General features: G+C 48.5%; 1 protein-coding gene across 1 annotated transcript; it reads right to left on the reverse strand.

Moving 5' to 3' along the window:
- Positions 1-7,739: 7,739 nt before the first annotated feature.
- Positions 7,740-9,142, reverse strand: LOC136532311 (uncharacterized). The gene is made up of 2 exons (XM_066524918.1): positions 9,027-9,142; positions 7,740-8,839 (listed from the first exon to the last, which is right to left on the reverse strand). Exons 1-2 carry the CDS (start codon positions 9,039-9,041, stop codon positions 8,162-8,164), a joined length of 693 nt encoding a protein of 230 aa, XP_066381015.1. The 5' UTR covers positions 9,042-9,142; the 3' UTR covers positions 7,740-8,161.
- Between the last annotated feature and the right edge of the window lie 3,810 nt (positions 9,143-12,952).

Below are 12,952 nucleotides of genomic sequence, written 5' to 3' on the forward strand. Positions count from 1 at the left end.
TGGGGTGTGTGGCAGAATTACACAGACCGTGATAACGGGCCATGGAACGGTTTTCGCTAGCTAATAAATCTATTCAAGACGCAATATGCTCTAACCGCACGCTATGCACGATCAAGATTGATGTAAAACAGCCAATAAAATATAACTCATCGTTTAATGTACAAATTAGATCAATTTTAGATTAACAAACGATGAGATAAATAGGATATAAGACCGATCTAGACCAATCCCAATCGGGTAGAGTGATATTGTTGTAATTTAGATGAATAATGAAAGCAATAAGCAATATTGGTAACTTAATGAATCTACCAAAGACTATCATTCTAAGATAGAGCCAATAACTTGACCTTGATCTAGTTCATGAAGTGGGGGTCGACCGGATCGATGCAGCCATACTTGAACTAGGCAAGAATCGATAACTAACTTATACTAGAGTCGCAGTGGAGATCGACCGGATCGATGCAGCCGTACGAACAGAGGTATAAGCCATGACGGTACTTACAACAAGCAGTGGAGGTCGACCGGATCGATGCAGTTGTACTTGCTGAAGAACTCGTCGAGATCTACTCTACTCCTACTCCTAAGGGGTGGCCGGAGCCGACAAAGTAAATGACTTGTATATTGGATTGATTGTTGTTCGTTACAATAGACAGGGTTTGGTATTTATACCCGGAGTCTAAACATGAATCCTATTCGAGCACGATTCGTTATAATTTTTCGGCATAAAAGAAAATATTTCTAATTTAAGATAACTTAGACTCTAATCTTTTTCCCTTTTTGTAGAGTCCATCATGTTTCGTCCTGACGCCGATTGTAGCCTTTGTCATTATCTACCAGCGCTGCTTGAATAAAGCCGATTCCGGTGCTACATTCGAATCAGCTAATTCTGATCTGCGCGCAATTGCTTCCTTGATGACATGATCTTAGGAGCTTTTATGTCTCTGCGAGACTCCTAAATTTTGGTGTAAACAATTGGCGCACGAAAGAAATAGATATCGAAGATTTCTTCCTGTCGATATAAAACATTATCTTAGCCGCATTATGGAAAGCTCTATACAATAGAATTTATGAGCTTGCGATGTTGCGCTCTCTGTGACTGTTAATTTCACGAACTTTGCCTTTTGAATTAAATGTCACTTATCGTGTGATCCATGTGTTTCTATTATTAAAATTTAGCTATCCCGTAGCAACGTGCGGACACGTTACCTAATGTATATACACACAAAAAAAAAATTGACTTATAGGCGATCCTCAGGCTCAGGGCAAAGATATTTTAACAATTCCAAGAAAGATTTATTCACTGGCTCCATTAATTACAGCTCCAGGAAAGATCCTTTCGATTCAAGAACCAAAACATTGCATCGGCATTCGGCAATCCTCCTCACGCTCGCCTTTTCTCGGACATCTCGCAGGCTGCCAACAATCAACCCCTTGGGCTTTTCACTAGTGCAGCAGCTCCGTAGGAATAGTGGCGGATCAAGATTGGTAATCATGATCCCATGGGCCGATCAGGTCTCCAAACTTCATATGGGCCGTTCCTAAAATGGATCCGGACAAGAGCCCCTTGTCAAGCAGATCTCTATTGAGATTGAAGGCAAGTAAAATCATTCTTGCACAAACGTCCATACGACTCTATACACAATTTCTGTGGCCGGTTTATCACACCACACACATCCATCATGCCGAAGGAGCTCAGGGTGAAGGGCATGTGGAGCCCGCAATGGTTCACACTAACACACAACACAAGAAAGCACCCAGGCCTTTTTTTGTGTGGCAAACACACAAGAGACACAAAGGGCACGTTTGGGACCCTGGCCCGGAGACCCGGCTGCGCCCGTGGGCTGCAAGTTGCCATGTTTGTGGTCGATGGCCCGCAAGCGAGCCTGGCTTCGTAGAGCAAAAATCGACCTCTCCGCCTGGCTCTCTGGAAACGACCGAAACCCTCGTTTCTTCGGAGCCGAGCTCGTCTGCGACGCACGCGGGCGATTTTGGGCGGCGGCGGGGTGGCTCGCGCGGGCTCTAGCGGGAAGGGGAAACGTCTTCACGTGCGTCCCCGCTATCCGCTCCCGCTCTGGCCGCCGCGCGCGAAGCGAAATGGCGGCGATTTCGCTGGCCTTTATATACGGGTTCCCACTCTCCACTCTCTCCTTCCACTCGGTGCTTGCTCTTCCACCTCTCTCGTGAGAGACCGGTAGTGAGTTGTGGTGCGTGGCGGCGGCGGCGACCTCCGGCTGGTTGTGGGTTAGGTCACCGGCGCCGAGGTTCTTCGCCGCGTCCCCGCTCCGGCTGCTGCTGGGACTCCGTGGCAGCGGTGTTCCTCTTCTTCTCCGTCCGCATCTGCTTCGTCTTCTTCCTGATCTACATCCTCTACTTCCAGATCTGCCTCCTCTCCGTTGTTTGGACCCCGAGCCAAGGTGAAATCGACCCCCAATCTTCTTTTTTGTGGTGCTTCTTGAAGTTCTTAGAGTTTCTTGTTCGTTGCTGTTCATGACCTGTTAGGGTTTCATACTTGTTATAACTGCTTCATGCTCCTATTAGGGTTACTTGTACCTTGCTGTTCTTGATCTGTTGGGATCGTGATCTGTTGGGGTTGTTGATCTGTTTCAGATTAGTATTGTACCTTGATGTTCATAACTGTTTGATGCAGTTGTTAGTGTTACTTGTACCTTGCTGTTCTTGATCTGTTAGGGATGTTGATCTGTTTCTGATTACTATTGCTTTGAGTTTTTTGTTCCATCATTGGTCGATGATGTTATCCAAATTTAGTACTAGGAGGCATCACATACAAGATGCAGCCGTGCTTTTGTTGGCATGCATTCATTTCACATTCATGTTGATGCCTAGCAGGGTACATTAAGCTAAAATCATGTTACATTTTTACATGCTTGTAGATGGATCTGTCTTTGAGCCCTGACATGATGTGTAGGAAGGCAGCTGCCTTGACTGTTGTTATGGTTACCTGGAAAACCCCTGAACCTGAAACCCCACTGCCTGATCCTATAGCACTGGCCCTAATTAGGGATGAAAATGAACAGCACAGACAGAGAACACTGAGAATGATATACAATTCCACTAATTCAGAGTGTATTTCTATGATTAGGATGAAGAGAGTTGCTTTTTTTAAGTTAGTGAGAACTTTTAGAGAGATGAGTCTTGTCACTGATAAGGAGGGGGTGTCAGTAGAAGAGCAGGTTGCCATGTTTTTACATGTTGTAGGGCACAACTAAAGATTTAGGGTTGTCCACCAGTCCTTTAGGAGGTCCATCCAAACTATCCACAAGCACTTCCATCAGGTGTTGTATGCTGTGGGTGAGCTTAGGAATGAAATGATAAAGCCAGCTAGCACTACCACTCACCCAAAGATTCTTGAAAGTCATACATGGAATCCATATTTTAAGGTAATTGTATACCCTGGGTTCATTAGTTACATTAGACCTATTGCAATGACTGACCCATGCTTTTTAGGATGTCATTGGCTTTATAGATGGCACTCATTTCCTAGCAAGGGTTCCTAGGCGCATACAACGAGCTTTTAGGGGTAGGAAAAAGGATCCCACCCAAAATGTGATGGTAGTTGTGAATTGTGATCTGAAATTCACTTATGTCTTGGCTGGCTGGGAGGGCTCTGCCCATGATGCAACTATTTTGGCAGATACTGTAGCCAGGGAAGATGGCTTGAGTTTGCTAGAAGGTAATTGCACACCAACACTAATTACATATTCCATGGCCTATTAACACACACTCTCACAGTAGATATCTTATGTAGGTAAAATGTTCTTGGTAGATGTTGGGTATGCATGCAAAAATGGTTTCCTACCTCCCTACAGGGGGGTTAGGTACCATTTGTCTGAGTATGGCCCAAGGAACAGGCCCACCAATGCAAGGGAGCTCTACAACCTTAGGCACTCATCACTTAGAGTGACTATGGAGAGGGCTATAGGTGCACTGAAGGGTAGGTTTAGGATCTTGGACAACAAACCCTTCCACAAGTATAGGACACAAGTGAAGCTTGTAGTTGCCTATGCCATTTTGCATAACTGGATCCTAGGTTTTGGCATTGACGAAGTAGTGCCTGATGAGGAAGGTTTCACTACTTCTGTTGATCCAACCAACCTGCCCCCAGCCCATCTGGACCAAGACTCTGTTGACATGGCTAAAATAAGGGATGTCATTTGCAATGCTCATCAATGGTGGTTCTGCCCCTGTTGTAGCTGGTGTTGGTGCTAGTGCTGCTGCCCCTGTTGCAGCTGGTGCTGGTGCTGGTGCTGCTCCAGGTGTAGCAAACCCTATTGATGTTGCTGCTCCTGTAGCTGGGGATGGGGCTGTGAGGGCAATGAGGTGGACCAACACCACCTCTAGCTTTGTGCTAAGGAGGATGGTTGCCCTTGTTAGTGATGGTAGCAGGCCTGAGAAGGTTTTCAAGGATAAAGATGTGAATTCTGTGGCCAAAGCCCTCAAGCAGTTCTGTGGGGAGGTTGTTAGCCCAACTCAAGTGTACAACCACTTGAGGAAGTGGAGGCAGAAATGGGCTAGGGTGAGCAAGTTGAAGGACCTTAGTGGTGCTCTTTGGGATGACCAGGCTCATGCTATCATGCTTGAGCAAGAGCACTACCTTGGCCACTGCAAGGTAGCAGTTTGATCTCATCTTTGTCTTGACTACCTACATTTGCCTTTCTTAAACTACATTTGCCCAACTCTGCAGGACCATCCAAAAGATGCAGAGTTTCTTAACTGCCCTATTAGGTTCTACACTGAGATGGAGGCTATCTTTGCTAATGCCATGGCCACAGGCAAGTTTGCACTTGGGTCTAGTGAAGCCTTAGGGCAGAACCAGGCTGACAGTGTTGGTGCCAAGGCTGATGGTCCTCCTTTGACCCACACCATAGTTCCCAGTGAACAGGGAGGGGATAGCAAGGCCACTAAACTGCTTCCTACCTCCTCAGCTGCTGGCCCAAAGAGGAAGAGAGGGAACTTCTCTGAGGAGGAGATGCTCATGTTGACTAACATGTCAGATGCTGTGAACAATGTGGCCAATGCTCTTAGGGAGACTGGACCTGCCCATGTTGATGCCAATCTATACCTTGCTGTGATGGAGATGCCTGGCTTCAGTGAGGAGGCACTTATTGTTGCTTACACCTTCCTCCTGGACAACAAGGCCCAAGGCAGGGGCTTTGTGAACATGAGTGATGCCAACAGGGCCCTTTGGCTTAGGACCTTCCTAGCCAAAAACTACTATGTGTAGTTCCACTACACATGAAGGACTAGAAGGCCAGGAGGGGGTTGACTATAGAGATGTATAGTTCCTCCACCCCCCCCTCACCCACTCTCTCTTCTTTTGACAACAGGAGCTTTTGTGCAGTATGCTTGTTCTTTTGACACCTGACCTTGATGGTGTAGTTTGCCTGGGAGGGTGGCTAACAATAGGCAAGGATTTGGGAACATTTCAGCCCTTGGCTGTTGGGCTGAACTTGGTATTGTAAGAAACTTATTTGTAGCCTCTGTTGACTACTTTTTATTTGATAACTAGTTGCCTATTTGTGTTGTTTATGCCTCTGGTGGTAACTGTGGGATTTAAAGGCCTATGATGTATAAAACAAACATGAGGTGGCTACCTTATTCTTGTTTTGATGGTTTTGTTGTTGTGCTTTCTTCTTTATTTGCCTATCCTTCCATTCTACACTTATGCTCAGTTGTACTCCACAGCAACAACATCCTCTTGTGATGGCTGATGGCAGTGAGTGCAACTGATCAAAAGGTCTATATGGCAGTGAGTGCAACTGTTGTTTATTTGCCTCTTTATTTGGTTCTTATAATTCTTGGTAGCCACCAATGACTAAACAAGGAAAAAAACCACCAAACTACTAAGCTGAGGCCAATTTTTTTATCAAGTAGCCGAGGATGTTCACCATCATTCAAACTGAATGGTCGATTGAGGCATGTCATTCAAACCACTTACATGTTCTACATTTGGTTGGTTTCAGAGAATGCCTCCTTGCTATGTGGTCTTTGAAGGGAAGAAACCTAGGATTTATTTTACATGGTATGAGTGTGCTAAGCAAGTGCTTAGAAAAGAAGGAGCTATCTATCAGAAGTACAACAACTATGATGATGCTCTTAGAGATTTTAATGCAAGGGTACCTCAAGAACCCTTGCTGGTACCAATTGATGCCCCTCATGGGGATGCATCAGCATCCCATGAACTGGTGACAGCTCAATGTTCTGAAATCTATCCTCATTCACCTAGGATGCAAGGCTGTTGCAAAAATACTGTCATCTTGATCTTGTTTATGGTTGTAGTTGGTCTATCACTCAAGCTGTTCATGTGCCACAGCTGTTGTTTTAATTAGGCCGATGATGACACAATGGGATGACTGCATTAGCTGGCTACATGCTTTCTGTTAACTTGTTGCCCTTCTCGGCTTGCCAAACTATTAAATATTGTATTTTGGCCAATGATGACACAATGGATCGATGCATTAGCTGGCTACATATCATTTTGCTGCCTCTTATCTGTTTCTGTGAACTTTTTCGTTTGTTGGCTTCAAAACTTGACTAGCGGATGCTGCTGTTCTTCTTTACTGACTTTGATTATCCCATGTAGCCAGTAATGCCATGAATTGTTAAACTAGCATGTCTGAGGCCAACTATTGCATGCTGAAACTTTGATTTGTTATTGTAACGGTTATGGAAGAGCAACCTCATTCTCCTTTCATTCATGTCCATTTCTGTTTGTTGTTATGGGCCTGGCCGACCACAGCCAAATGACAAACACTATCTCGGTGTGGCAGTTGGTGACGGTTAGCCTCTCAGCCCGGCTGTCTCTTCGATGACAAACACAGCCTCGCCTGAGCCGGGCTCACTGGGTACACAGGCGCAAACAAGAGCTGTTGCACCACTTGGGGCAAGCCTGCCCAGGCCTGGGCCAGTTGGGCTGGCCAGGCCGGCCAGGTACAGGGTCGCAAACACGCCCAAAGTTCATATACGTACGTCCATCCTCAGTGCCACATCCATGAACGCACGTACACTCTATCTTTACGAGCACATTCGGAAAAAAATAAGCAAAATTATTACTTAGCACTTAACAAATGATATCTTTTCTTCATCGTATATGAGTACGAGTATCAAGCATAGGATTTAAACCCAACAAGCATGGGAACCAAACTATGGCCATGTTTAGATTGCAAAAATTTTCAACCCGATAAATAGTAGCACTTTCGTCTTATTGGGTAAGTATTGTCCAATCGTGGACCAACTAAGCTCAAAAGATTCATCTCGTAATTTCGAACTAAACTGTGCAATTAGTTATTTTTTTTTACCTACATTTAATGCTCCATGCAAGCGGCTAAAAATTGATGTAATGGAGAGAGAGTGAAAAAACTTGGAATTTGGAGGTGATGTAAACAAGGCGTATATTATTAAGTTATGGACAAAAAGTTTGTCACAAAAATTAGGGATGAGTCGCGGGTTCGGAACCACAATAAGCATCGAGGTTGCTAGACTCTCGTCAGAATGGCAACAGGGAGAGTTGGACCAAGTGGAGCGTTTACGCACCTGCACGAATCTCATCAACAAAACCCACCCGGCCCCAAAGTCGTTGTCAATATTTTGTACACCATAGCGATGGTTTAAGAAAAAACCGTCTCTAATATGTGTAAAATAACGACGGTTACTAAGAAAAATCTGTCTCATGACATGACAACAAAAAAAAAAGTTTTCAAAAGATGGATGGAACACAGATATACTACACACTCAAAACACATATACTAGATGGTACAGTACACGTATTAACCAACATATTTAAACGACACAGAGAGCTCCAAGGCCCCGGCCCCACCGATGTGCTGTAAAGTCAGGCCACATCAGCACCGACACTGGGCCCATTAACCCGACACAGAAGTAACACACAGATACATTATTCCACACAATCACACAACACAACCGGTACTAGAGGGGCCCACCGCGCCACGTAGCTAAGTACGACACGACGTGAACTCGCCGAACAGCGACGACGGCCGACGACGAGTCCACGAAAAAGCAGCTAGCTAGCGACCTCTGCCGGCGCCATGACGCGTTGCCGTGGCACCAGCGCGGCGCGCGTACGCCATGTGACAGGCTGACGCAGCTAGATCGACCGCGCGTCCCGACGTCCGCCGCGCAGGACTCACTCGTCGGATTTGTCGGCGGCGGCCGCCTCTGGAGCAGGGGCCGCCTCCTCGGCCGCTGCGGCAGCCGGCGCTTCCTCCTGCGCCGGCGCGACTTCTGCTTCAGGAGCGGCGGCAACAGCCGGTGCTGCCTCCTCCCCCTCGGCCTCCTCAGCCGGCACGGGCACAGCCACCTCGGCCTCGGCCGCCGCCGCTGGCTCCGCCTCCTTGGTCTCGGCCTCAGCAGGGGCCGCCGCAGCCTCTACCTCCGCCTCCTTGGTCTCGGTCTCAGCCGGAGCTGCTGCCTCGGGCTCGGCCGCCACCTCCGGCTCAGCCTCAGTCCCGGCCGGGACAGCCTCGACGGGGGCAGCAGCAGCCTCCGGCTCTGCCTCCTTGGTCTCCGTCTCTGCTGCCGAGGCCGCCTCCGCCTCTGCTTCCTTGGTCTCCGTCTCTGCCGGCGCGGCCACGGCCTCGACCTCGACCTCCTTGGTCTCAGTACCGGCAGGGACAGCCTCCGCCTCCGGCTCCTTAGCGATCTCGGTCTCCACCGCCGGAGCTGGCTCTTCGGCGGCCGGGGTCTCTGGGACAACCGGAGCAGGGGCCTCCTCCTTCGGGGTCTCCTCGACGACGGCGGCCGGCTGGACAGCCTCCACTACCACTGGAGCCTGCTCGACGGGCGCGGCAGTCGGGACCTGGACCTGCACGTACGTACGTTGGCACACACGGAAGGAACGACGGTGAGCATTTTCCATGGTGCGCTCAGTACGATCACGTACTGTATCATTCACGCATAATGGTGCAAGCATGCATGCAGATGCATGAAACTGACCATGCGATCGATCGAATTGAAGAGAAATGCATGGGATCGGAAGGCGGTGTGATTACCTCGGCGGTGGCCATTGGTGCAGCTGGGGTGGTGCCGATCGAGCTGGACTCAACAAAGCACTGAAAAGCTCCGAGCTAAGCAGAGCTTACCAGTGTGATGCGGTGGTGTGTTGAGGCAGAGGGCACAGGGGGTGTATATATAGTGCCCGGCGCTGCAAGGCCAAAATGGTCATTCCGTGTAAAAGGGCAAGCCAGCCAGCCAACCATGTGTACTGTATCATCATCATGTATACGGATTCTTCGGTGTACTCCCTCCGTCTAAAAAAAACACAATTCTAGCTTTGAACTTAGACAGAACGCAATTCTAGCTTTGAACTTTGGTCCAGATTCAAAAAAAAAATGGACAGAGGAAGTATATAAAAAAGAGTGTGAATCTTAGAGCTCTAGCACATGGCTACATGCAACGTCATTATTTCCATTTCGTACGCGTGCATTATATTCAGGGCAAGTTGCATGCTCATGCTCTGATGGATTGATTGATGGTGAGATTATATATCTCTCCAAAAGATGGCCACCATGATCCAGCGATCGAGCGAGCTCATGCCCATGCATGCGTGGCGTGGAAGATGCACATGTCCAGCCAGTCCAGATGGATCGACGATGAGTGTGTGCACTGTGCTGTGCAGTAGTGCGGCACCGGTGGTGCTACCTAGCTAGTACAGCTAGCTGCATGGGTGCACTGTTTCTCTTTCGGCTTCGCATTGGTCTTGTTAATGAGCTGCTAGCTAGGACGTCGATCGATCCGGATGTCAAGATGAGGCCAACGTACAAGCTAGGGATCAGATGAGATCCTGAGCTGGCTGGCTGGCAGGGCCACGACGGCGACCCTGTTAGGCTTATCCCATATTCAGCTTGTTCGACTTCTTTATTTAGCTGGAACAGTATTTTTATCTCACAACAATTCAACCAGAACAGTGTTTTCAGCTAGTTTCAAGTTTCAGACCAGCGAACAGGGCCGATGCGTCCACCGTGCTAGCTCGTCTTCATCGGCCGGCCGGCCGTCAGTGCATGCATCCGGCCGATCAATACCTGCTACGGGTCGCGTCGTTCTGCTGCAGTACGTGTGCGGTGTGTGTGCCTGCCTTCCCAGCCCAGTGCCAGCCTTCTTGGCAAGACGGACGACAGTCGACATGCATGCATGTTCAGACGATGTTCTCCTGGATCCATCGCCATAGATCGATCTCCCTGCAGCTGCATGCGTACGTGCTTGGATCGGTTTTGTATATTGCTCGCACTCATTTGATGCATGGATCGATGGCCTCCAGATCTACGCACCCTGCATTGGTTGCATTGTTCGAGAGAAATAAACTAGTTGTAGTGGTAGAATTGATTTCTACGGCCGAGAGATACGCGCCCTGTTTGCTTGGGCTTGTTTGGCTGATAAGTTATTGTTGAAAGTATTGTTGACTGATTTGGTGTGAGAAAAAAATATTATTTGTTGGCTGAAAAATTTCGACTTATAAGCCAAACAGGTAACGATGGATGCATGGTGGCGTGGAGAGCAATGCAAACGTACGTGATCCGATCCGATCCATCGGCTAAAGAATGTGCGCTCGCTCGCTAGCTCCGACGATGGTGTACATATATATATATACATCCACCAATCGAGTATAGCGTGCCACGCACCCAATCGAACTCTAGCTACTCTGATCCTGGCTTGCATTTCCAGCTAGGGTCAATTTATGGATGGATGGCTGCAAAGTAGTACATCAACTTTTCCGTGTCCAACCAGAGAGCTTAGAGACGTGTTCGTAATAGGCCGGTCTGATGAGCCTCATCATCAGTGGAGGCCGGCGTCGTACGTACGTGTAAACAAACAAGCAAACAAACTGTGTGTGGTGACGGCCGGGTGAATATTGGTGATGTAGGATTATTGGCTTAGAAACAAAGAAACGGATGAATGAACGCGTCTATGGCGTAGCTAGGCTGCCGGAACGATATGTGCAAAGGGAATGTCAAGATCGTATCCTGATGCAATGATGCTAATGACGATTTCTCTCGGAAAATGATGCCAATTGCCACCTAGTAGTGTACTACTAGTAGCTACTAGGATTTAAACGTTGCAGCTTGCAGATCAGTCACTCGCCTTGTTCGTTTGAACTTATCAACTATGGTACAATGTTTTTCTCTCACAACAAAACAATACCAGCCGGCTTTATCATCAGCCGAACAGCTTAACTCTATAGAGATAGACGGAGAGAGATATAGAAGGAGCTGAACCCATCATAATAGTTAGTTAACTTCATAAACAAAGCTTAGCTTGTGGTAATACATATATAAATGTGATCGCTGCATGGCCACCCTACGTGTATCCATGCACGCCATGAAAGAGATCATCAGATTAACACACAGCTACGACTACGAAAAGTTAGTTTTTTTTTACAGCTAGCTAACACGCCAACACGGGACGGGAGCTCATCTCTGGGTCTGGGGTGAAGTGAAGCGCTGGCATGGCATGTGGCCGCGCAGCCTCCCGGCCAGCAGCAGTGGCAGCCTCCGCTTCGTTCGCTGGGCAACAGCAATGATTCCGGCAGGTGGAGGGATCGCGTCGGATCGAGCGCGGCACGGGCTCCCCTGTTGGATTGAAAATTATACAACTGGGGGTCGCCACCGCCAGCCAGCCTAAACTTTCCGCGCCTTTTCCCAAAAGCCACCGTCGCCGGCGCACGTCCGAGTCCGATCCATCGGTGTCACTTGGGGCTGCTGGCCTCCCTTTTCCCGTGCCAGTCCCAGGTGACATGGACGCTGCAGTCTCCAGCTAGCACACCCAATCCGCTGGGTTGGCTGCTACCCTAGCTTTCGTTTTGTGTGCTCCACGTTGACAGCAAGTTCATCTTCGCTTTGGCCATCGTTTGACAGAAACCCCCACACATTGTTCATGGAGACCATTATTGCAGTAGTGTTGCAGAGTTATACAGTAAGCTGTTTCAGTTTCAGGCTTTCAGCCATCACCTAGCAGTAGCAAAGTAGAGTAACAACAGAGTGTCAGTGTGGTAATCGATGTGCGTAGAGACAGCTTTCTACGGAGAGTTTGGAACGACGCACTACTCAACCAGGAGGCAAACGAAGGACGACGGACTCCACGGACGGTCAGCATTGCTGCGCCGAAACGAAAAATAGGCTGATTTAAAGCACGGGATAGACAGAACCCAGACCTACCGTCCAGCATGACCTGTTGGGCTCTGATCAAGTTCGGTGCCAAATCGCTGCGAATCGGCGTCGGTGACGCTGACCAGGAGGGGCCCCATCGCCATCGTCGCCACGCCGGCCACGGATCCGACCTGCCATGCCAGACATGGAGTCGTCCCATACATGCGATCGTTCGTTCATGTGCCTTCGTGAGTGAGCGTGGTATCGGCAAGACGGCGAGGCAACAGGGTTGGCCATGGAGCCGGCTGCCGCAGAGATCCGGGAGTCGCTTTCATGGGAGCCGTAGCCGCCAGCAACGCTGATGTGGCGCCAGATCTTGGGCGGTGGCCGTGGGACCCGCGAGCTGTCCTTCCTGAACAGTGGATGGCACGGAATTTCAGGACGCCGAGGTGGCGTCGTCGTCCGGGTCCGGCAGCGGCACGCCGGTTGGCATGGGGTGGCAAACTGGAAATGGTCACGTACGTTCGAGATATAGTTTTCTTTTCGTAATTCGTAGTACTCGCTAAATTTTAATACGAATATTCGTAAAAAACAATCACGTCCGTTTCTATATAAAATAAGTACAAACCCGTCCTTTATTATCATTGAAAATTTTAGGGCTAATGTTAACTAGGTCGTCGCTATAAAGATAAATGCCAAGGGCATAAGAACCACCAGTAGTGCTTCAAATCAGACTGGAGCAGGATTGAGGTTGAGAATACTTACAATGGGGATGGTTACCTCAAGCTAGGACCCTAGTATGGCCTAAGAGGGTTGTTGGATGAACATTCTTCATA

The sequence above is a fragment of the Miscanthus floridulus genome, unplaced genomic scaffold (genome assembly GCF_019320115.1).
Source record: "Miscanthus floridulus cultivar M001 unplaced genomic scaffold, ASM1932011v1 fs_575_1_2, whole genome shotgun sequence".
Taxonomy (NCBI): domain Eukaryota; kingdom Viridiplantae; phylum Streptophyta; class Magnoliopsida; order Poales; family Poaceae; genus Miscanthus; species Miscanthus floridulus.